The sequence below is a fragment of the Micropterus salmoides genome, unplaced genomic scaffold (genome assembly GCF_014851395.1).
Source record: "Micropterus salmoides isolate LMB-PRFRI ecotype aquatic unplaced genomic scaffold, ASM1485139v1 Ms_hic_scaffold_19, whole genome shotgun sequence".
NCBI classification, from domain to species: domain Eukaryota; kingdom Metazoa; phylum Chordata; class Actinopteri; order Centrarchiformes; family Centrarchidae; genus Micropterus; species Micropterus salmoides.
In genome coordinates, this window is record NW_024041039.1 from 13,056,394 (window position 1) to 13,081,050 (window position 24,657).

The following is a 24,657-nucleotide window of genomic DNA, read 5'->3' on the forward strand; positions in this document are numbered from 1 at the left end:
ATAAACAACAGCTGCAAAACTACAATCTGATTAAAAGTGAAAGAGAGACAACATCAAAGACAAAGCTTTTGTGGGAGTCACTGGCTCGGCCTTCTTCTCCCTGAGAGCCTCAGCTTTAAATTAATAACGAAAATATCATAGTCAATTTGGCCATTTCCAGCATTTTGTGTCATTACAATGTTTTTATGTTATGTTATTACAGCTAATTTACAAGTGATGCAGTTTTTTTACACACTCAAATTCCTGACAGCACATGATTCAAGTATCCAGACTTAAAGAAGCAGACTGTCAAAATAAATAAATAGTACACATATCATATATTAATTAAGATATCAACATGGATGATGTTTGATTGTTGACTGTAACTACCTTTTTTCGTTGGTACTGGTTTGACTTTCTCTTTTGGAGTTACAGGCACTATGAAAGAGATAATATGGCTGTGAATTGGTTTGAAAAGAATAGAAAAATGAAATGCAAAACACCAGTTTTGTAAAACTCAAAACTCATAAATGGATGTTGACCAGATACCAAAAACAGATGTACCTCTCTTCAGTGGCACAACCTTGACCTTTTCTTTTGTTAGTGAGACATTTTTGTGTGGTATTTCTGCCTCTGTAAAAAATGAATTAGGATAATAAATTGCTTCATTATTTAAACATGAACATAGCTGCTGATTATTGTCCACTAACCTTTCACTAGTGGAGTTGTTTTTTTCTTGAGTGGAGCAGGTTCTATGTAAAGAGATTTTAGGTTTGTCATTCCAGAAAATAAGATGACAGATTGGAATCATAATGCTAAATACAAAGCACAGCTTACCTCTCTTTGTTAGAACTGGTTTAGGCTTCTGTTTTGAAACCTCAGCTGCTAAAGAAATGGATATAAAAATAAAATTGGAAAAAATACATATACAGTATGTAACTGGAGTTCAAGATGTAGTTAGTTTGATATTTGACTGAATCAACTCACTAAAATATGGAAGAATATTTAATAATTAACACATATAACCCCCCCAAAATTACCTTTTTTCATAGGAACTATTTTGACTCTCCCTTTCACAAGAGAGGCATTTCTGGGAGGGCCCTCTTGTTCTGTCAGCAGGAATTTGGAAATTAAATACACATACAGTGTGTAATTGCAGTTCAAGATGTAGTTAGTTTGATATCTATATACATTATAACATACACTTACAATTAATCATTTCCTCTTTGGCGATGACAACATTATTAAGAAGATGGAACTGAACAAATAATTTGTGTGTTACCTTTCTCAGCAGGAGCTGCTTTTGCCTTTTCTTTTGAAACTTCTGTGTCACAAAATAGGGAGCAAGCTTTACCTTTTAATTAGTTACTTTTAAAGTAAGAATTTAGGTGTAAGAATTTATATATATATATATATATATATATATATATATTTATATATATTGTAGTATCAGTGAGACTTTGCAATACCTGGTTTAAAGGTTTAAGTTTGAGTTTTTGTTTTGGTTCCTTCTTGGTTTCCTTAGGAGCTGCCACTGGTGGAAAATGATCAAAAAGCCATTAGTTTTAGTTATACATTAAGATCAGTGTTATGTGACACTTTCTTTGAATATATAATTTTTAATGTGTTCTACACAAAAAAGCAAAATATCCAACTAGAATGATTATGGTTAAGTTGAATTCTTGAAAGGGCTGATAAAGGATTGATGAGATATTAATTTATGGAGCATCTAAACAAATAAAGAAAATCTGATTTAATTTACTTTTACAAATCAATTGACAAGTGACACAAAAGAATAAAAGCATGCTCATACCCTTCGTTGCAGGTCCTGGTTTGGCTTTCACTTTAGGAACTTCAGAAACCTCTATTATTGGGGAATATAAAAAAAAGTATTATTCATTACCTGAGCATCACATTAAATCCATTTACACCTACTAAGTCCCAATAAAACATAAAGCAGGGGATAATGAGATCCATGTTTTCAATGTAATATAATATATTATTATTAGACAAGTAGCCTATTCGTTTTTATTCCTCATGGTAAAGATTCAGTGATTACCTATTGTTTATTATCTCACACACTGTGGCATAAAGTGCACATACAGTTACACACACTGTTACTTTCTGTTATTTACCTGTTTTTGTAACATTCACATGTTCCTTTTTCAGGACAGCAACTATCTGCTTTTTCGAAGCCTTCAGTACCTTTACTGCCCTCTTGGGTTCATCAGCTGAAATAGACAGCAGAAAGCTTGTGATCCAATTTCAGTTTCTATAGTATTTTGTTCAATTTATTTATTTATTTTTTTACATGGCATTGTATTGCTGGTAAAGTCTGACTGGTATCTTTCCATAAAGCTGTAAGATGTATATATTAATTACTTTAGCAATACCTTCAAAGAGATTATTTGTTTATGATGTGTTTTTTGTGGAAGACTATAACCCTTTTAAAGAGGTGGTATTATGCTTTTTGTCTTTTTCCCTCTCCTTTATTGAGTTATATATCTTTTTTGTGCATATAACAGGTTTGCAAAGTGAAAAAGCCCAAAGTCCAGCCCAAAGGGAGTTCCCATCTCCCACAGAAAGCTCTGCTCTGAACCGCTTGAAAACAGCTCGTTTGTAGTCCAGCCTTCTCTTCCTTTACTTGTGACGTCACAATGAAAACGAGTCATAAAGCTTGCCAAGCAGCTTGCGGGGTCAGGCACGCCCTCAAACCAGGCTAGTCTGAGCGGAGGTGCTTTGGCTCGACTCGCCTTTGTCTGGTTTTCCTTTGTAGAAATGTTGTACCTGTACCTCCTTCCAGGTACTTTTTTTCATATCACCTCACCTCCGTTGAGGTTCCAAGCGAGCTGAGGGATACTAAAATGTAAGGTGAAAACACGACAGACGGCTGATTGGTCAGAGAGAATCACTATTCACTGCATCATCATTGCTTGCACCAGACAGAAGCCAGCAACAGAAAGTTTTATATTTTACAGTTTTCGTATGGAATTTCATCACTAAATCCACTTCTGAGACGTTTTGAGGTGAGAAATCAGCTGTGTAGATTTCTAATATTGACAGTTTTACGAGAAGTGATGGCGGAACAAAATGTGCTTTAATGTTTTCGGAGTTGAGGAGCTCCGCAAGTGGCTGCGGGGGAAGCCTGTGTCAACCCGCGGGAGGAGCGTGTGAGGCCGGCCAGCCGCCCGCTCACAGAGCCCTCTGCCCCCGCCGTCACACAGACCGCTGCAGCAACAACGGCAGAGGAAAACACAGCTGGAAGGTTTTCATATCGCTTATCTGTCTTTACATTCTGAGTAATGTTGAAACGCTTTAACTTAAAAAAGAGAAAGCTGTGTGGATCGCTGGTGTGTGAGTCATATTGAACATTACATCACTGCAGTTGTGTGTGGTGTTGCTATGACGACAAGCTACGTATCTCTGGGTACTACCTGCAATGGAAAACGGAGCAGGGCCGAGTAGAGTCGAGTCTATCAATTTGCGCTGGTATCGATGGTAGCTTTTTTCGGCAAGGCAGCATAGATCGTCAGAACACCGGCAACAGTTCAACGTTAAGTCGTAATGTTAAGATGTGGAACAATGATGTTGTGGACTGGTAATAACTTATACCATCTGCTAGGTTACGGTCGCAGTCTGAAGCGGCTTTGATTTGGATCACACTAACTTGTTTCTTACAACCCACCCTTCTCTGCTTCTGATTGTCTAGTAGTCCTTACCTGGGAACTGCGCATGTGCAACTTCCAACAAAGATTTTGTACAAGTATGATGAAAAACAACCAAGTGTAAGCTGTGTCACTGCAACATTCATCAAACACAATCCCCAAGGATAAAATGTCACTGTGACATGTTCTTTTACATAATTTATTGTCTCACCTGCTTTTGTAACATTAAAATGTTCCTTCTTCAGGACAGATGCAACCTCCTTCTTGACTCCTTTAATCCTCCTTACAGCCCTTACTGGTCCAGCGTCTGAAATAAAAAGGCAAAGCTGATTGAACAGTTTCACATAAATTATACAGAAGAAAAAAATATACCCGTCATTGAATGAAAGGAAACCTATCAATCTATTTAGCCTTTAGGCTCCAGTCTGGCGTCTCTTTGGGACCCCCTATGAGTAAGCACATCTAAAGTACATCTAATGCTAACAAATATTGTATTGTTCTGAAAACTGTACATGTATTGTAACAGTAGGCTATTTTTAGCCATGATCACTGTATGGCTCTATAGATGGCACTATCAGTCTGCTGCTCGTCCAGACATAAGAAATACCTCAATTTTGTACAGACATTCATGGTTCCCAGACAACAACTCCTACTAACTTTGGCAAGCCACCACTAGTGCCTCCACCAGGCTTATATTTTTAGGTTGTTAGTGAAATATTTTGACAACTATTGGATTGAATGACATTTATGTTCCTCTGAGAATAATTTTCGTAATTACTTCCATTGAACTTTCATCTAGCGCCATCATCAGGTCCCAATTAAAATTTCTTCTTTACTGGTATTTATGGTAAAATACCTGTTAAACAAATTTAACAGAGCTGCTAGCATGGCTGTAGGCTTAGTATCGTTAATGGAATATACACTCACCTAAAGGATTATTAGGAACACCATACTAATACTGTGTTTGACCCCCTTTCGCCTTCATAACTGCCTTAATTCTACATGGCATTGATTCAACAAGGTGCTGAAAGCATTCGTTAGAAATGCTGGCCCATATTGATAGGATAGCATCTTGCAGTTGATGGAGATTTGTGGGATGCACATCCAGGGCACGAAGCTCCCGTTCCACCACATCCCAAAGATGCTCTATTGGGTTGAGATCTGGTGACTGTGGGGGCTATTTTAGTACAGTGAACTCATTGTCATGTTCAAGAAACCAATTTGAAATGATTCAAGCTTTGTGACATGGTGCATTATCCTGCTGGAAGTAGCCATCAGAGGATGGGTACATGGTGGCCATAAAGGGATGGACATGGTCAGAAACAATGCTCAGGTAGGCCGCGGCATTTAAACGATGCCCAATTGGCAATAAGGGGCCTAAAGTGTGCCAAGAAAACATCCCCCACACCATTACACCACCACCACCAGCCTGCACAGTGGTAACAAGGCATGATGGATCCATGTTCTCATTCTGTTTACGCCAAATTCTTACTCTACCATCTGAATGTCTCAACAGAAATCGAGACTCATCAGACCAGACAACATTTTTCCAGTCTTCAACTGTCCAATTTTGGTGAGCTCTTGCAAATTGTAGCCTCTTTTTCCTACTTGTAGTGGAGATGAGTAGTACCCGGTGGGGTCTTCTGCTGTTGTAGCTCATCCGCCTCAAGGTTGTGCGTGTTGTGGCTTCACAAATGCTTCGCTGCATACCTCGGTTGTAATGAGAGGTTATTTCAGTCAAAGTTGCTCTTCTATCAGCTTGAATCATTCAGCCCATTCTCCTCTGACCTCTAGCATCAACAAGGCATTTTCGCCCACAGGACTGCAGCATACTGGATGTATTTCCCTTTTCACACCATTCTTTGTAAACCCTAGAAATGGTTTTGCGTGAAAATCCCAGTAACTGAGCAGATTGTGAAATACTCAGACCGGCCCGTCTGGCACCAACAACCATGCCACGCTCAAAATTGCTTAAATCACCTTTCTTTCCCATTCTGACATTCAGTTTGGAGTTCAGGTGATTGTCTTGACCAGGACCACACCCCTAAATGCATTGAAGCAATTGCCATGTGATTGGTTGACTAGATAATTGCATTAATGAGAAATTGAACAGGTGTTCCTAATAATTCTTTAGGTGAGTGTATAAGGATAGTCAATGGATCTTTATATTGTGTAATTGCTGAAAACATTGTATTGCTGGCCTATAAATACCTGTCGTAGTGTCTCTCTTCTTGACAGGTTCTTTGTCTTTGGGAGTCTTCTTGATTTTTTTCTCTTCCTTAGAAGGCTTTGTTGGTTCTCTTTCTCCCTCAGAGATCTTCTTTGGTTCCATTTCGTCTTTGGGAATCTTCTTGACCTTGACCTTGACCTTTGAAGGTTTCTCTTTGGCTTGCTCTTTAGAGGGCTTCTTTGGTTCTGTCTCTTCTTTGGAAGGCATCTTAGGTTCTTTTTCTTCCTTTCTGGACAGTCTTGTTGTTCTTTTTTCTTCTTTAAAAGGTTTCTCTGTATCTTGTTTTTCTTTGGAAGGACCATCTTGCTTGTCCTCCTCTTTCAACTCTTTAGAAGTCTCAGCTGGTTGTTTCTTCTCTTTGGAAATCTTTTCTGGTTCTGTTTTTGCAGGCTTTGTTACTTCCTTCTCTTCTTTTGGAAGCTTTTTAACTTCTTTGGCCTCTTTATGTGTTTTTTCTGGTTCCTTCTCTTCTTTCAAAGGCTTCCTTTGTTGTCTTTCTTCTTTTGGAGGTGGTATTCCTTCCTTCTCTTCCTTGAGATACTTTTTGACCTCTTGTACCTCTTTAAGCTTTGTTGGTTCTTTCTCTTCTTTTGCTAAGTCTTTCTCTTTTTGTGGAGGTTTTTCCTCCACAGAAGGCTTCAGGTCTTTTTCCTTCTTTATAGGCTTCTTCACTTCTTTTTCCTCCACAGAAGGCCTTTTCTTTGCTTTCTCTTCCTTGAAAGGCTTCACATCTTTTATCTCTTTAGAGGGCTTCTTTATTTCTTTCTCCTTCTTAGGTGGCTCCCTTTCTAACCTATCTTCTTTAGAGGGTTCCTTTACTTCTTTCCTGTCCTTAGAAGGTTTCTTTACTTCCTTCAGTTCTTTAGGCTTCACCTCTTTGTCTATTTTCTCCTCTTGGGGCCTTTTCAGTTTTTTCTCTTCCTTAGCTGGTTCCAAGTCAACATCTTTAGTTGGTTTCTTGACTTCTTTCTCTTCTTTGGGATGTGTCGTCTGTTCTTTTTCCTCTTTCAGAGATTTCTTCTCTTTTTCTTCTTTAGGTGGTTTCTTGACTTCTCTCTCTTCTTTGGGATGTTTCTTCACCTCTTTCTCGTCTTTTGGAGTTTTCTTCTCTTCTCTCTGATCTTTGAGAGGTTTCTTGACTTCTTTCTCGTCTTTGGAAGGTTTCTTGACTTCTTTCTCTTCTTTAGGTGGTTTCTTTACTTCTTTATCTTCTTTGGATGGTTTCTTGACTTCTCTCTCTTCTTTAGGTGGTTTCTTGAATTCTTTCTCCTCTTTAGGAAGTTTCTTGACTTCTCTCTCTTCTTTAGGTGGTTCCTTGAGTTCTTTCTCTTCTTTAGAAGGTTTCTTGACTTCTTTCTCTTCTTTGGGTCGTTTCTTGACTTCTTTCTCTTCTTTAGAAGGTTTCTTTACTTCTTTCTCTTCTTTGGGTGGTTTCTTGACTTTCTCTTGTTTAGGTGGTTCCTTGACCTCTTTCTCTTCTTTAGAAGGTTTATTGACTTCTTTCTCTTCTTTAGGTGGTTCCTTGACCTCTTTCTCTTCTTTAGAAGGTTTATTGACTTCTTTCTCTTCTTTAGGTGGTTCCTTGACTTCTTTCTCTTTTTTAGGTGGTTTCTTGACTTCTTTCTCTTCTTTGGGTGGTTTCTTGACTTCTCTCTCTTCTTTAGGTGGTTTCTTGACTTCTTTCTCTTTAGATGGTTTCTTGACTTCTTTCTCGTCTTTGGATGGTTTCTTGACTTCTGTCTTGTCTTTAAGTGGATTCTTGACTTCTCTCTCTTCTTTAGGTGATTTCTTAACTTCTCTGTCTTCTTTAAGTGGTTTCTTGATTTCTTTCCCTTCTTTGGATGGCTTCTTGACTTCTTTCTCTTCTTTGGATGGTTTTTTTACTTCTCTCTCTTCTTGAGTTGGTATCTTGACTTCTTTCTCTTCTTTAAGTGGTTTCCTGACTTCTTCCTCTTCTTTAGGTGGTTTCTTGACTTCTTTCTCTTCTTTGGATGGTTTCTTGACCTCTTTCTCTTCTTTAAGTGGTTTCCTGACTTCTTCCTCTTCTTTAGGTGGTTTCTTGACTTCTTTCTCTTCTTTGGATGGGTTCTTTACTTCTCTCTCTTCTTTAGTTGGTATCTTGACTTCTTTCTCTTCTTTAAGTGGTTTCCTGACTTCTTCCTCTTCTTTAGGTGGTTTCTTGAATTCTTTCTCTTTTTTGGATGGTTTATTTACTTCTCTCTCTTCTTTAGTTGGTATCTTGAGTTCTGTCTCTTCTGTAAGTGGTTTCTTGATTTCTTTCCCTTCTTTGGATGGTTTCTTTACTTCTCGCTCTTCTTTAGGTGGTATCTTGACTTCTCTCTCTTCTTTAAGTAGTTTCTTGACTTCTTTCTCTTCTTTGGATGGTTTCTTGACTTCTTTCTCTTCTTTAGAAGGTTTCTTTACTTCTTTCTCTTCTTTAAGTAGTTTCTTTACTTCTCTCTGTTCTTTAGAAGGTTTCTTGACCTCTCTCACTTCTTTGGATGGTTTCTTGACTTCTCTCTCTTCTTTAAGTGGTTTCTTGACTTCTTTAAGTAGTTTTTTGACTTCTTTCTCTTCTTTGTGTAGTTTCTTGACTTCTTTCTCATCTTTGGATAGTTTCTTAACTTCTATCTCTTCTTTTGGTGGTTTCTTAACTTCTTTATCTTCTTTAGAGGGTTTATTGACTTCTTTCTCTTCTTTGGATGGTTTCTCAACTTCTTTCTCTTCTTTAAGTAGTTTCTTTACTTCTCTCTGTTCTTTAGAAGGTTTCTTGACCTCTCTCACTTCTTTGGATGGTTTCTTGACTTCTATCTCTTCTTTAAGTGGTTTCTTGACTTCTTTCTTGTCTTTAAGTGTTTTCTTCACTTCTTTCTCTTCTTTAGTTGGTTTCATTTCTTTAAGGGCTGCCTTCATTTCTTTCTCTTCTTTGGGTGGTTTCTTCACTTCTTTCTCTTCTTTGGAAGGTGTCTTGACTTCTCTCTCTTCTTTTGGTGGTGTCTTAACTTCTTTGTCTTCTTTAGAGGGTTTATTGACTTCTGTCTCTTCTTTGGATGGTTTCTCGACTTCTATCTCGTCTTTAAGTAGTTTCCTGACTTCTCTCTGTTCTTTAGAAGGTTTCTTGACTTCTCTTTCTTCTTTAGGTGGTTCCTTGATTTCTCCCTCTTCTTTAAGTGGTATCTTGGGTTCTTTCTCTTCTTTGGATGGTTTCTTGACTTCTTTCTTGTTTTTAAGTGGTTTCTGGACTTTTCTCTTTTCTTTAGGTGGTTTCTTGAGTTCTTTCTCTTCTTTAGTTGGTTTCATTTCTTTAAGGGCTGCCTTCATTTCTTTCTCTTCTTTCTGTGGTTTCTTGGCTTCTCTCTCTTCTTTTGATGGTTTCTTAACTTCTTTGTCTTCTTTAGAGGGTTTATTGACTTCTGTCTCTTCTTTGGATGGTTTCTCGACCTCTATCTCGTCTTTAAGTAGTTTCTTGACTTCTCTCTGTTCTTTAGAAGGTTTCTTGACTTCTCTTTCTTCTTTGGGTGGTTCCTTGAGTTCTCTCTCTTTTTTAGGTGGTATCTTGAATTCTTTCTCTTCTTTGGATGGTTTCTTGACTTCTTTCTTGTCTTTAAGTGGTTTCTGGACTTTTCTCTCTTCTTTAAGTGGTTTTTTGACTTCTTTCTCGTCTTTAGTTGGTTTCATTTCTTCAAGGGCTGCCTTCATTTCTTTCTCTTCTTTGGGTGGTTTCTTGACTTCTTTCTCTTCTTTGGAAGCTTTCTTGACTTTTCTGTCTTCTTTGGGTGGTTTCTTGATTTCTTTCTCCTCTTTGGATGGTTTCTTGACTTCTCTTTCTTCTTTGGGTGGTATCTTAACTTCTTTCTCTTCTTTAGGTGGTTTCTTGACTTCTTTTTCTTCTTTGGGTGGTTTCTTGATTTCTTTCTGTTCTTTTGGAGGTTTCTTTACTTCTGCCTTGTCTTTGAGAGGTTTCTTCACTTCTTTGTCTTCTTTAGGTGGTGTCTTGAGTTCTCTCTCTTCTTTTGGTGGTTTCTTGACTTCTTTCTCTTCTTTGGAAGCTTTCTTGACTTCTTTCTCTTCTTTGGAAGCTTTCTTGACTTTTCTGTCTTCTTGGGTGGTTTCTTGATTTCTTTCTCCTCTTTGGATGGTTTCTTGACTTCTCTTTCTTCTTTGGGTGGTATCTTAACTTCTTTCTCTTCTTTAGGTGGTTTCTTGACTTCTTTTTCTTCTTTGGGTGGTTTCTTGATTTCTTTCTGTTCTTTTGGAGGTTTCTTTACTTCTGCCTTGTCTTTGAGAGGTTTCTTCACTTCTTTGTCTTCTTTAGGTGGTGTCTTGAGTTCTCTCTCTTCTTTTGGTGGTTTCTTGACTTCTTTCTCTTCTTTGGAAGCTTTCTTGACTTCTTTCTCTTCTTTGGAAGCTTTCTTGACTTTTCTGTCTTCTTTGGGTGGTTTCTTGATTTCTTTCTCCTCTTTGGATGGTTTCTTGACTTCTCTTTCTTCTTTGGGTGGTATCTTAACTTCTTTCTCTTCTTTAGGTGGTTTCTTGAGTTCTCTCTCTTCTTTTGGTGGTTTCTTGACTTCTTTCTCTTTAGTTAGCGCCCTGCCTTTCTTCTCTTCTTTAGGCGGTGTCTTGACTTCTTTCTGTTTTGTAGATGGTTTCTTGACTTCTTGTTTTTCTTTAGAGGGTACGGTGACTTGTCTCTTATCTTTAGGTTTTGCTATTTCTTTCTTCTCCTTAGTAACCTTCTTTACTCCCGCCTCCTCTTTAGACGTTTTATTTGCTTTTTTGTCTTCAAAAGGCTTTGGTTCTTCCTCCTTTTTAGGCTCTCCTTCAAAAAGAAATCATCACAGTGTCATTGTCAGTACCGTTAGATGTCTCTAACAGACTATCTTAAAACTGGACAAAGTATCCTATTCCCTTTGTGTACAAGTGGAGATTTGTTTAGAGAAACATATACTATTGGTATATATCTGTTTTTCACCACTATTAGCAGTATGTGCTAATATTGCTAAATAATGCATATGGTTATACAAATTATGATGTAGCAGTATCTGTTGTGATACATTTCATATTTTGTATATTATAATATTTTGTACTTTTACAAGTGTAAATACCTTTGGGCTCCTGTGATTTCTTCTCAAGGGATTTGGCCTCCTCCTTTGACTTTTCTTCTGTTAGTTTTATCTCTTCGACTTCCTCAAGTTTGGCTTGCTTCGCTTTTTTCTCCTTTTCAGTTTCTGTGGCTTTAAGGTCTGTAAGCAACAATAAATCTTCATAGTCAAAACTGTCAGGTGCTTGTGTGCATAGAGAAAATTTTTGTTTTCACTGAATTGTACCAAATGAATGCATTGAATTAGAACATACAAAACTGATTTTTGGGAGTGAGCAAAGTGAAGACGGCGCAGAGTCAAGAATGTTACCTTTAATAATGGCATCTTTAACTTCTTTTATTGCGTGTCTATCCTTTGCCTCTTTGAGAACTAAAGTATATTATACAGAAATATGTAAAATTATACAGTACTTAACAAATGCAATCAGACCTGTCATCATGACAATTAATCATGCTTGCATAAGCACTATAAGCACTACAGCGCTAAAACACTATGATCAAAGACACACCAAAAGCTAGATGATGTTATATTATTAAAAGAATCAGACCTAAGTTTTAGAGATACATGACAATTCACTGTGGAGGGTTAGGGTTAGATCATACAGTACATAAGAATGTCATTTCATGTCCTCATCCAGAATTCTATCAATGTTTTTCCTCAGCCTGTTAGCTCCATCTAAATGTCATCTGTACTAATGGCTCACTGCCACCTAAGGCAATGTTCGGTTTAAATCATGAACACTTAAGTACACAATTTGCACCTTGGGAAATAGATTTGTCTTTACTGAGTCATCAAAAAGAAAGTAGCACAGTTAAAGGCACTGGACTATAATAGTCCCATCATCCTCTTTCAGCTAAGTCAGGATGACTTTCTGATCTAAATAAACTTAACCTTCTTATGGCCATCTTTATTTGCTTTTTAGCTATAATTGTCTCTGTAATTAGCTTCTTAAATAAACACCAACAGTTTGGGAAACATGCCCATCTTTACTATCCCTATCTTTATCCCTATCTTTATCCCTGTGTGCCCAGTACAGAGATTTGTCAGGCACAATAATTTATGTTTTCCAGAATGTGAATAGAAGCCATCCATTAAGATACATTATACAATCGGGCACTGAGGTTTTTATGGTACCTTAAGTGCCTTCATGAGCTGTTTGACAGACCCTCTGAGGCAGCTCCCACTGTTGACTGTGTTTATTAGCAGGCCAAATCAGTGGGCCAAACTACAATAACTTCCAATTGTATTCAGGACACAAGCATGCACCTGTCCCTTACACTTCAAATAAGCCTTCCAGCAACTCCAAAATGTCTTATTTAAATGTATCTTAACCTTGTTTTGTATCTTGTAAACTTAGAGCTTAAAGTTACCTGGGTGGCTGTTTGTTTTGTTTTTGGGTTCAACAGCAAGCAAGAGTATTTCCTAAAATGTTGGATTTTTTCTGTGATGAAAATTCCTTTGGTTTAAAACCTTGATGCTTTGCTTCATGATTAACAGTCACAAAACAAATTAATAAACACAATTTTAACAAAAAACACTAAAATGAAAAATATTAACAAATATCTGTTAGGCCTTAAAAACTTTAGTCATGTCACAACCATCTGGCAAAAAGCAATCAATATGTCTTTGGAAATATGTTATGAAAATGTAAAGATGATAAATATTCACACCCACACCTTCATTCATCCACCAACATTTTCATTACCTAATAATATATAAGTATATAGTATAAGTAAATATGTGGTGATTACGGTAAGAGTATTGTACCTTTCTCATGCTTGTGGAGGTGTTCAGCTCTGGCTACAACTCTTCTGAGCCTCTCAATGGGAATACGTACGTTCCTCTTTCGTTTAAGTCCAGTTTTCCCACTTTCACTGTTGTTGTTGTTTTCATCATGATCGTTGATGATGTCGGTGTATTCATCTTGGTCATGAACATTTGTTTCTTCTTCCTCCTCCTCATCAGATCCAGGTACTACACTGGCATTATTGAGTGTTTTAGCTGACAGGATTTTAAGTTCCAGTTGTTGGACAGATGACTCTTTTTCTCCTTCTTCCTCCTCCTCCTCTTCTAAAGCCTCATCATTGTCCAGGTCTAAAGCTTGACCGTCCTGGTTTGTTTTTACAAACTCATCTTTCACATCAGTGTCAATAATTTCAATATTTTCTTCCTCTCTTTCTTCATCACCATGAAGTTCATCTTCCACCAAATCTTCTTTAGTTTTGGCCTCCTCCTCCTCCTCCTCCTCTTCTACTGCATCTTCCTCAGTTTTTGTCTCCTCCTCCTCCTTCTCCTCCTTCTTATCTTCCACCAAATCTTCTTTAGTTTTGGTCTCCTCTGCATCATCTTCTACGGTATCTTCCACCAAATCTTCCTCAGTTTTTGTCTCCTCCTCCTCCTTCTCCTCCTTCTTATCTTCCACCAAATCTTCTTTAGTTTTGGTCTCCTCCGCATCATCTTCTACGGTATCTTCCACCAAATCTTCTTCAGTTTTTGTCTCCTCCTCCTTATCTATCACCAAATCCTCTTCAGTTGGGGTCTTCTCCTCCACAGCTTCTACCACATCTTCTTCAGTTTTTGTCTCCTCCTCCTCCTCCTTTTCCACCAAATCTTCTTCAGCTGTGGTCTCCTTCTCCTCATCTTCTACAGCATCTTCTTCAGTTTTGGTCTCCTCCTCCTCATCTTCTACTGTATCTTCTTCTGTTTTTGTTGCCACCGCCTCCTCCTCCCTTTCTACCAAAATGTCTTCAGCTTTAGACTTCTCCTCCTCTTCCTCATCTTTGACCACCTCTTCTTCTGTTTTTGGCTCCTCCTCCTCCTCTTCTTCTACCCCAGCCTCTTCTGTTTTAATATCTTCCTCTTCTTGTTCTAATTCATCAGCCTCTGTTTTGAATTCCTCCTTTTCTGTACCAACAGCTTCATTGTCTTCTTTCTCCTCCACCTCCTCATCTGATTTATGATCTTCTTCCTCAGTATCAACCTCTTCTGCCTCTTCCTTCTTTCTTTCCTCCTTGCTTTCATCAACAAGGATACCGTCATCTTCCAGTGATGGTTTATGTTCTGTTTCTTCGAGGTCGACATGTTTCACTAGTGATGTGACAGTAAAAATTTGTGCCTGTTATTGATCTTGTACGTGACTAATGAATGTGACGTTTAAAGAAAAACCATGCGAATACCATCGTCTTCCTCTGCCACTCTCACATCTGCTTCATTGACAGCTTCAGTAGGAACTTCAGCCTCCTCCTTCTCCGCCATCTTTGAGTCTGGGGCTTCACTTAACTCTGCAGCGGGAGCAGCTTCATCTTTGGCAGCGTGCATGATCTCTGCAACTGTATCATCAACCCATGTGACCTGTCTTATCTGACCTTGACATCTTTTACATGGAAATGCTCCTACAAACTTGTTTTCAGGTACAGAAGGAATTTGATGGGGTGAAATTGGAGTAATGACAATGACCATAACATCAAATAGTACACACATGCTGCAGCTGATGGCTTTCCACAATATCATTCAAATGAATACATACAATACATCCCAGACATACATACATATAGTGTTACATACAGTTGGTCAATCACTCAGTTGTACAGAAGATGCTTGGAAGACGCAGGAGAAGACAACAAAAGAAACTCCAAAGGACACATATTAAAGACAATTTTTCATGCCCAGTATAACGAAGAAATGACAAATTGTTTAACACACACGATGAATAGAACAAAAACAATGGCAAAATATGTGAACTGAGGGAGAGATGCAATTACCAAATCCATTACAACTTGGTTGCACATTAATTGCAATTAAAGTATACAGTAGTTATGATGCATATTTGCTCATGCTATGATTTAATGAATTCAAAGTGGAGTTTTATTCAAACACGATTGACATACAGTTTCATCATACTTCAGGTGGGCTGTATTACACTAAACACGTCATAAGACAGACTTGAGACCAGTTCGTACAAAGTGGTGGATCAATGCGAACATGCATGAAAGGCCACTATTTGCTGGCAACACACACATTGCACCTGTCCAAAATATTTTGTATCCTGCAATATATGGTGGTATTTTCTTACCTTTTTCAAAAGGTGGCAGAAATTCACCTATATTTCAAAGAAGATAATGAAAGACAATTGGCTTCTAAAAAGTAATTTGTAGTGGTACAGCTAGGAAAAATGGAAAAATATTTGTCATTACTCACCTTTCCTTTTTACCAAATGTAAATCAGATGGGGAAGCTACAGTTTTATCTAAACAAAGAGAAGAAAAAGACAAGTGTGCAAACGTGGTGTAATTTGCAGTCATAGGCTCTTAAGATGCTTTTAGGTGGATTAAAACTGTAATAAAAAGTCAAACCTTTTTCAGTTACCACATTTACACCCGGTGTGGCAGCAGGTTCAGCTATAACAAGAAGCGGCAATATGGTAAAATATGCATTAAGGTATCAGTTCATTTTTAAAAATATGTGTATCGTTATCTTTCTTAAAGCATACCTTGATCACCAACAAGCATGCTCGACATGTAAGCGTTGAACAAATCTTTCTTGTCTGTGAACTCTAACATGGCATCTTGAACAACTTTCATGGGGTCAATGGACACGTCAGGCATGATCCCTGAAATATCAGCACACCACAAAGTCAGCTAAAGCTGCTGTTCATAATACTAAAAAACACACCTTCAGATTGTTTCCTATTTCTTCTTTTACCATACTTATTCATGTCATTGTATCTCTTAGTTCAGAGAGAAGGATGAGTAATTACATCAAATGCAAACACATTGATATACCTGCAACCGTGATGCAACGTAGCTAATTTGTAAATAATATGGTATGACATGTTAAAGCAGACCTTGTTCACCAATCAGCATGGTGGAGACGTAGCTCACAAGCATGTTTATCTGCTCTGTGGTGATTTCTGCTGTTCTCTTAAGAACTGACATGGGGCTGAATCCCAGAGCATGCTGGATACCTGGTCAACAGAAGTAAAAACTACAGTTAGCAGGCTACAGTATACATTGTAGTAGTGGTCAAAGAAGTAATCAGATCCTTTTACTTAAGTAAAGGTACTAATACCACACTGTGAACATACTTCTTGCATTCAAAACCCTATTAAGTAGAAGCATGTAAGTATTAGCAACACAATTGTACTTATTTTATATAAAAGTAAAAATACTTATTATGCAGTAACACGGTGATCAGTGTTTTTCCTAATATACAATGTCTTTGGATTGTTGGAAGTTTACTGTTAATTAATATGTATGTTGCATTTTACTGCTGTAGTTGTTTTAATTACTTTATATACTGTTGGGTAGTTTAATCTACAGCAATGCATCATATTCTTTAAAATCATCATCATCATGTTTGCAGTGTCACTCTCCTGTAACAACCACATGTCAGCTTTTAATGCCCTCAGAAAAACAGCCCTGTTGTTAGTTTTGTCACAACGAATTTTCCAGCTAATCTATTAGGAGTTTTAAAGAAACACTTAATCCTTCAGTCTTTCAGAAAAATCCAAATTCAAAATCACCAAATTAGGAGATACATGGTTTTCGCTGGACAGGAAGGGTATGAAAAATTATAATCTGAAAAGTAACTAGTAACTAAAGCTGTCCGAGTAAAAAGTACAACACATGTAGTGGAGACGAAGTATAAAGTTGTATAGTATTAAAATACTCCAGTAAAGTACACTAGTAAAGTAAAAAAAAGTACAGTACTTGAGAAAATGTGCTTGTTACATTTCACCACTGCACTGTAGTGATACACATACATACGTTATATAATGGGTAACAATCATGGTAGATACTGTACCTTGTACTGTGTCCAGTATTACATCCAAGAGTGCACAGAGCATATCATGGATATATCCTGCTATTCCACTCACAAAGTCATTAATAACACTGAAGGCATTTCTGCCAATACCCACGGGGTCAATGAAGCTAACATCAGTGGTTCCTGTGAACAACAACATACATTCAGGCCAAAGCTCCAGTGAGTTACTTCATTCAACAAATCAATCAATAATTATTTGAAAAGACAGATAAAGACCAACAGGAAAAACTATTGCCCAGTAATGAAACATTTTCACTACAAAAAAAACAAATAATAGTTCTACACCCATAACAAACAACATAACATAACAGTTATTGAGTCATAATGTTGACTTGTATGTATTTAGGCAACAAATAAAGATTAAACAACACAGACATAATAGTATTTAACGCAAACTTTGCTCCACAAACAGTGCAAAAGTTAAAATATGAAACAGGTACCTTTTATTATTTCCAGTATACTGTCTAATATGGTACAGAGCACGCCCTGGATGTAGCCCATTATTCCACTCACAGTGTTGTTAGTAACACTAAAGAGATCTCTGCCGACTACCACAGGGTCGATGAAGCTAATATCAGTGGCTCCTGAGGAAAAACAAACAAGTATATGGGATAATTATGTAAAATCAATACTGTATGCTGTGTTACATTGTCATGCTAAGTTGTTAAGAGGTTACATATTAGAGAGACATTAAATGAGGAAAGTAAATACCTTTCACTACATCCAGAATAGTGTCCAAAATGGCACAGAGCACATCCTGGATGTAGCCCACCGCTCCACACATGAGCTCATTAGTAACACTGAAGACACCTCTGCCTACTACCACAGGGTCAATGTAACTAAGGTCTGTTTTCCCTAAGAAAAACATGGGCATTTGTGAGGGAAGAATTAATTTATTAATAATCAAACTAGGCAAGAATGACGAAGCACAGTTTTACTCAAATTTCTGACAAGTTATTAGGATAATTATTAGGTTATTTTTATGAATAAAAGGGGAAGGCAAATTCCTTGGTCAGACATATCCATTGAAACATGGAATACATACCTTCATTTATATCCAATATAGTACCCAATATAGTATCCACAGTAGCACACAGTGTGTCCTTGAAGGAGCCCAAAACTCCACACAGGAAATCATTAGATGAATGGAAAGCTCGTCTTCCAATGACCACAGGGTCAACATAGCTGAGGTAGAAGTTCCCTGTGGTTTTGGTAGGGGGGAGATTATTGGAGTCCCGTTACATAACATGAATGCTAAAACGTTGGCAACTTGTTATTTTCCTGGTAGAGTATGAGGGTGATTTCATACCTTCCTCATCTGAAAAATAGCGAACAAATCCAGCTTTTGCTTCCGATATTTCCTCAGCAGCGTAAGTGGCAGCAGACATGGGGTCACTTAAATCAGGTGCACATTCTAGGGGCCAAGAAATAAGAGTCACATATTACAATAGTTGCTTCAGCACTACTAAAAAGGTGTGGCATGCATGCAACTGTATCACTCACCTTGAAATTTACTGAGCAGACTGGATACTTCATCAACGGCATCGTTTGCAGCTTGCACAGGGTCCGCAATGATTTGATGAATGTCTGAGAATAATAACAGATATATTGATAATTATGCATGTCAGGTTATTGAAGTTATGTGAAGATATACTTTCAGGTATTTGTGACCTACCAGGGACTGCCTTGTACTCCACAAAGTCAAACATCACCACTCCCACCACCAACCAGGACAGGAGGGCAACCAGGGCAATCAGCAGCTCTGCAGACATTCTCAGTTTTCCGAGGAGCCTCTGACCTTTGGACTTGAGAGAGCTGGTCTGTGCTGCCGCTGCTCCATTGGCCCCAATGGCAGAGGAGGAGGAGGCGGGTTTGGCTCCTTTATGTGAAAAAACGATAAAAATAAAAGATACCGAAATCACTCAGAACTCTTGGTCAAACTGTTGCTGCTTGGTCTAACTATTGGTTCTGCTACACTGGAATTGATTGGTCTGTTCTTTTACAGTTTGTAATATAAATGATTAGTGTAATCGACCCAATTCTCACTATATCTAAAACTGTACAGTGGCATGTACATTAACATTGATCACAAGAGGCTACATTCATGTTATCTGTATCACATGTATACATCAGTGGATATGTTGTTATCAGATTTTTTAAATCTCTTAAATATCGATATCAGCATCAGCCTTAGAAATTCATTGTTGGTCAGGCTCCTGAAAATACTCTCCGACAAAACTTCTCTGCTATACACACAGGTCCATTAGCGCAAGTCTCGATTTCGATTATTCCACAAAGCAGCATGTTGAGTCAGCTGGTCTGTCAATTGTTTGCTCATGTTATCATCATCCATTTCTGGGGCTTTAAAGTGGGGAATATTTGTTTGTCTAACATTAAATATTCATGACTAAATAAGCAAATATAATAGTTTAAGTTCTCAAAAGCATCCTTAGTGTTTATTTTTTAGGATTTAACACTCTAAACTGCTTCATCCGGGATTGTGTGGGAGTGGTTTGATCACTCTAATAGGCGCAGGGAAATAAATGACATCACCTTTTTCCAACTGAGCCCAACCCACTTCAGTTTGTTTATTTATTAGACTGAAAAAGCAAAGAGAGCTTGTGTAACATAGCAAACTCACCCTTCGCGCACATCTCCCAGCTGAAACTACGGGGTGGCCAGAGCTATCGCCTCAGGCGGTAAAAAGCAGTAATACGAGACAGTAAGGGCTGCAACACAACCACATAGATGTGTTTGACATAACATCAGAACTGTTACTTCTCCACATTCTGTTGATACTTTTAGTTAATTTTTAAAAATGTTTTAAACTAATATTCAGGCCTTATATTACAAATTGTACATTTAACAGAATATTAAAAGGCTGATTGAGAAAATAGGTTTTAATTTAATTTAATTTAGGATGGGGTTAAGTAATTGATAAACAATAACATATAACTATCTTGAAAATCCTTGTATTAGCAAAGCTCCTGGTGTCTATTAAGATATGATCTTGTAAACAACAAACTGAGAATACCCACCAACTTTAAAAATCTACAGTTCCCCTTTTAAGTTAATGCAACAACTATCTTTAACCCAGTAGCATGGCTGTGGCATGTTTACAAAAATAATGTCCTTTCCTAGCCACATTTCCAATCACATCATGTAGACACTGTGCAGCCAGGAACCACAATGATCACAAAGGATATTTCCTTTGTGATCAAGGGATTTAAACTTTACATGGTGGAGGCAGTGTGTCTGACCTTAGCATTTATCAAATGACAACCTCTGCAAGTGTGATGCATCAACACGTAAACTCATATGCTGATATTGAGGGAATATTGGAATTGAATTAAATTGATTAAGATTGTAGTAGCCTAATAAATATGTATTTATCTGAGATTTCAGTTGGTAACATACTGTCAGATTACAAATCACAAAAGACAGGAATCATCTGTCATTCTCATTTCACCAGGTTATTAATCAAAATATTATCAAATTTGCAATTTTGCCAAGTGCAAAATTCAAAGCAGAAGCTGCAATTTTTTGATGGTAAAATGTTGACAAAACAGTGTGATAATGACATTCTATAGTGCTGCAGAGTTGCCCCTACAAATCCTTTTCTCCAGATGTAAGAAAATATGTTTGTTTGATACAGACCCCAACAAATGTCATGATTGTAATAGTTTTTTCAGTGAAAATTAAATTGTGATGCGAAAATGTAATATCTGTAATTGTAATATCTGTCAAAATAATTGCCACCTGATTTTTTAAACCATATTGTGCAGCCCTAATGCACATGATTCCTATCTGTCTAGTACAGTGGAAAATTCTTGTGATGGCATTTAATAACATTCTTGCCATCAACCAATAGAGTGTAGCAACACTGCTGTACTTTCCAACTTGGACCTGGTGACAAGTTGTTAAGAGACACCTTGAACTCTGAGCATGCCTGACTCATGATTTACCTTCTCATACGCAAATGCTAAAAAAAACTCAAAATAATCCCATCTGTCAACTGAATTATTCCAGATGGACAGTTGTTGTCAGGATTTCACCACAAACTTCTAAAGGAAACCTGGTTACTCAATTCACTCGTGCCCTGAAACTTCGGCAAACAAAATATTACTACATATTTATAATATAATTCTATACTTGTTTGATTAGATTGCATAAAAAAAATAATTTTCTATGGCAATGAATGAAAGTTGCTGAAAACCAGAGGTCAGCTCAGCAACAGGCATGTCTGTCACAGGAGAGCAATACTAATACTCTGGCTACATGATATCCTGTATTTATAGCAACTGACGTTCAACACATTTTCCTGAGAGGACGCACACGATCAAAACATAACCATTTTTTTTATTACATAGCATATATTACTTAGGTTTTCTGTGCTGTAGCAAACAGTAAGTGTTGTTAATCTCAGTCCCGATGCAGGTCTAACACTCCTACCTTCAGCCATGGTGAAATGGAGACAATTTCAGGTATTATCCTTTAAATTGGGGGCAAAGCCTCCTCATGTAGAAGTGAACGGAAAATCGCAGCTTCGGTATGAATCCAATCAGCATCCACTTAAAAATCCCCCCGTTATTAAATTATTCCATTTTCACTTGGTGATCACAGTCTTGTTTCCTGGACCATGTAATCCACAGGTTAGACTTCTCCAAGATAAAAAAAAAAGAAAATCAAACTGTAAGTTTTACAGGTGTTGGGGAATTTGGAGCTGCCAGAGTGGCAGCATTGCAGAGGGGGGTCTGGAGACGGTGGGGCAAAGGAAAGCAACGCAGGGGAAGGAAAGAGCCAAGCTAAGCACAAGGCTGGGTAGGGTGAGGGGGAACAGACAGAATATCCCACCCAGTGTTATTGGTGCCTCACATGGGTATAGGTCAGAGCACAGCATAGGAGGCTTTCAGGTAACTTTATCCCCCAGAAGGTCCCGGTTATTCTTAGCAGGGGCTCTGCACACCAGCTGCTCTGTCGGGCCTTTTTTGGTGGTTGATGGGGGTGTGTGTAAGAGCAGTTGGATGAACTGGGCTCCCCAACTGGTGCCGCACTGTAATCTGCCCACTAAACTGGAACAAATCAGGTGCCCATGATGAGGAATGGACCACAACACAGGTGAAAACTGTAAAAACGGCAAACATTAAACTCACAACACTGGTGGCATCTCCCTCTCACTGCCACTTGTGCTAGTGGTTTATTTTGTTCATGGGGTTTTGATTACACTCCACTTTGTTTTTACATTCTCACATTTGCTTACAAGTGGCCGCTTCAAAATAAACTTGTTTCCCAAAACTACCGCACCAAAGAACCAATGGAAATAGACAGGATATGCGTTAAAGCAACACCATCTTGTGAAGCTTTTTAAAAACCTGCAGCAGCTTTGACTTCTATATTTGTGCTGTAGGCTATTTTGTATGTACAACATACTCTAGAAACGGTTCACAGCGTTAAGAAGTGAAAATAAATAAGTGGAAAGGTATGCAATACTAGCAGCCCTGAGGCTGCACAGTCACAGTGGTGCTTTTAGCTAAATGCTAACATTGGCAGTCATCGGCACTCTAACATGCTCACAATGATAATGTGAACTTGCTGATGCTAAATAATGATAGTATCTTCTTCTATGTGGTGTAACATGACCACCATCTTAGAGTGTTAGCATGCTAAAATTTGCTAATTAGCACTAAAAAAAAAAATACAGCTGATGATGGTGGGAAGTAAGTAGGAGAGGCTACCTATTAGACAAAATACATTTTGACCTGATGCTGAAAAGCTAAATGAATACTCTGAATTCATCCTGAATGCCTGCACCAAATTTCATGACAAGCAATAATTTTTGAGACATGTCAATTAAAACCACAAATGTTAACCTCTTGGTGGCGCTAGAGGAAAAGTCATTAGGATTCATTCTCTGGGAAACATTAATGTCTATAAAATTTCATAGCAATTCATCTAATGGTTTTTAAGATATTTCAGTCTGGACTAACTGGCATTGCCATCAATAGAGCCATGGCGCTAGCTTGTACATGTGTACGGGTACTCAGAGAAAAACCTTTATTGAAACATCTGAAAAACAACTGTACATTAATGTTGTACACAGCTTAGTGCTGTTATTGACTTAGACTGGATCAAGTTTGAGATTTTACACCTACACACACGCACACACACACACACACACACACACACACACACACACATAAACAGGTGTGTCTTTACAGTGCAGCTGCAGAGCTGGTGGGCACAGGTCTGATAATGAGGGTGTGCTCCTTATGTACAGGGGGAGGAACATATCTCTCCTCCCTGAGCAGCCGCAGTAACAAATCCTCAGTATCCTGCGGCCAGCGGTAAACACAAGTGTTTTGAAGCCAACCTGGGACGTGCTTCTGCATGTTTTTTTGAAGTAGAGAAAGGAGTGGAAAAAACTGAGTAACTGCAAAACTTCTCAGTAAAAGCTGAGCTTAGTTATTAAACAAAAAATAATTTCTGACCTGGGATGCATTGAGGAAGAGAAGTGGTATGAATCTAAAATTCAAGCTACCTTGGAGGATGAATTCATTTTGCATCTAGAAAAAAAAAAGATTTCACTTTTAAGTACCTCTCAGGACTTTGTCTCATTTCAACAAAGAGCAAACATTCTCACCATGGAGTGAATATATTTTGTGTGTAGACCATGGCTATCCATTGCACATCCTTCGATGTCTGCCTTATACTTTGGACTGATGGCGATGATAATCAGGGTTGATGGCTGTTAAAGAACCCACACATTTTAGACAGATACCGCTCCAAAAAAAGAGAACTGTAGTATAAAAGCTTCAAATAAAAACAGACACAAAACATTGGACATTGGAATATTTAGTACAAAGTCACAATTAGTCAGTCTTGAGTGATTATCTATTAATACTTCACAGAGTTTATGTGACAATATAACAATAGAGATACTACAATGTACAATCAAGTTATAACTGTGGTATTCACTTACATCTTTCAAGTAACTGTCCTTCCACTTGTTGATATCCATACATCTCATGGGGTTGTCACATAAGTCAGTCTGTGAAATTAAACTCAGGGCTGTAAGTGAAATGTGGAATGGGCTTTTTAGTGACTTTTGAGTGAAGAGGTAGTTGCTTACAGCTGGACGAAAACCTTGCTTTGTGAGGAAGTCTACGAAGGGGACTATCTCTGAAGTAATGTCCGAAGAATTAGTTATGAAAACATTTCCTGAGAAGAGAAGAGATGATAAAATCCAAATTAATCTCACAATATATCCTTTTGTGTCTAGTGCCATTGTACATTAGTAAATTACACTGAATGCCCAGAAAAATAGAAACACCTGTATGCTGTAATACTGCAATACTTACAGTCTTTAAACATTTTTACATTTTTGCTGAGACTACACTGATAAAATTGGTAAGTAGGACTGCATTTTATTGAAAACTTATGTCTAATATTTTGTCCATATTCTGATTTACTGTGCAAGAAACACCTAATGCAGTCCAATTCAACACCACAAAGCCTCACAAATAACTATACAAAATTATAAAATCCAGTAATTTTATACAGAATTGTTGTACTGGATGTAGAGTGATTTTTTTTTTTTGCGAGAAATATTATGATCATTCTTTTAAATTAGTAAAGTGACTCACGGCACTCATCAGGCAGACTGATGGTTCTTGTCTTGTGTGGATATGAGGCGGTAGCCTCTGCTCCCGCTGAGCTCAGGTTCATCACGCTGACCTGTGACAAGCCCTCCATAGGGGGGACAGAGAACTGCGGCACGTTTACAGAGACGCTTCCCTGAGCAAAGCTGTCGTTCATAAAGTTATCTTGACGTTGTAGCCTGAAGGAGCAATAAAGAAAAA

At 37.9% G+C, this 24,657-nt stretch overlaps 2 protein-coding genes across 2 annotated transcripts; both read right to left on the reverse strand.

The window, feature by feature from the left end:
- Window positions 1-825: 825 nt before the first annotated feature.
- Window positions 826-21,645, reverse strand: si:ch211-266g18.10 (trichohyalin). Its single transcript, XM_038729618.1, has 26 exons — window positions 21,251-21,645; window positions 18,474-18,677; window positions 18,302-18,385; window positions 18,108-18,212; window positions 17,844-17,999; window positions 17,510-17,653; window positions 17,239-17,382; window positions 16,778-16,921; window positions 15,819-15,938; window positions 15,465-15,584; window positions 15,328-15,372; window positions 15,174-15,221; window positions 15,049-15,075; window positions 14,153-14,305; window positions 12,744-14,063; window positions 11,286-11,345; window positions 10,980-11,117; window positions 9,964-10,693; window positions 5,856-9,877; window positions 3,856-3,951; window positions 2,115-2,210; window positions 1,793-1,843; window positions 1,449-1,513; window positions 1,262-1,303; window positions 1,020-1,088; window positions 826-864 (listed from the first exon to the last, which is right to left on the reverse strand). The coding sequence occupies exons 1-25, from the start codon at window positions 21,258-21,260 to the stop codon at window positions 1,053-1,055; spliced, it is 8,160 nt and encodes a 2,719-aa protein (XP_038585546.1). The 5' UTR covers window positions 21,261-21,645; the 3' UTR covers window positions 826-864; window positions 1,020-1,052.
- Window positions 21,646-22,971: 1,326 nt separating this feature from the next.
- LOC119909883 (E3 ubiquitin ligase TRAF3IP2-like) lies at window positions 22,972-24,010 on the reverse strand. The gene is made up of 4 exons (XM_038728135.1): window positions 23,778-24,010; window positions 23,439-23,543; window positions 23,287-23,361; window positions 22,972-23,181 (listed from the first exon to the last, which is right to left on the reverse strand). The coding sequence occupies exons 1-4, from the start codon at window positions 23,823-23,825 to the stop codon at window positions 23,011-23,013; spliced, it is 399 nt and encodes a 132-aa protein (XP_038584063.1). The 5' UTR covers window positions 23,826-24,010; the 3' UTR covers window positions 22,972-23,010.
- Between the last annotated feature and the right edge of the window lie 647 nt (window positions 24,011-24,657).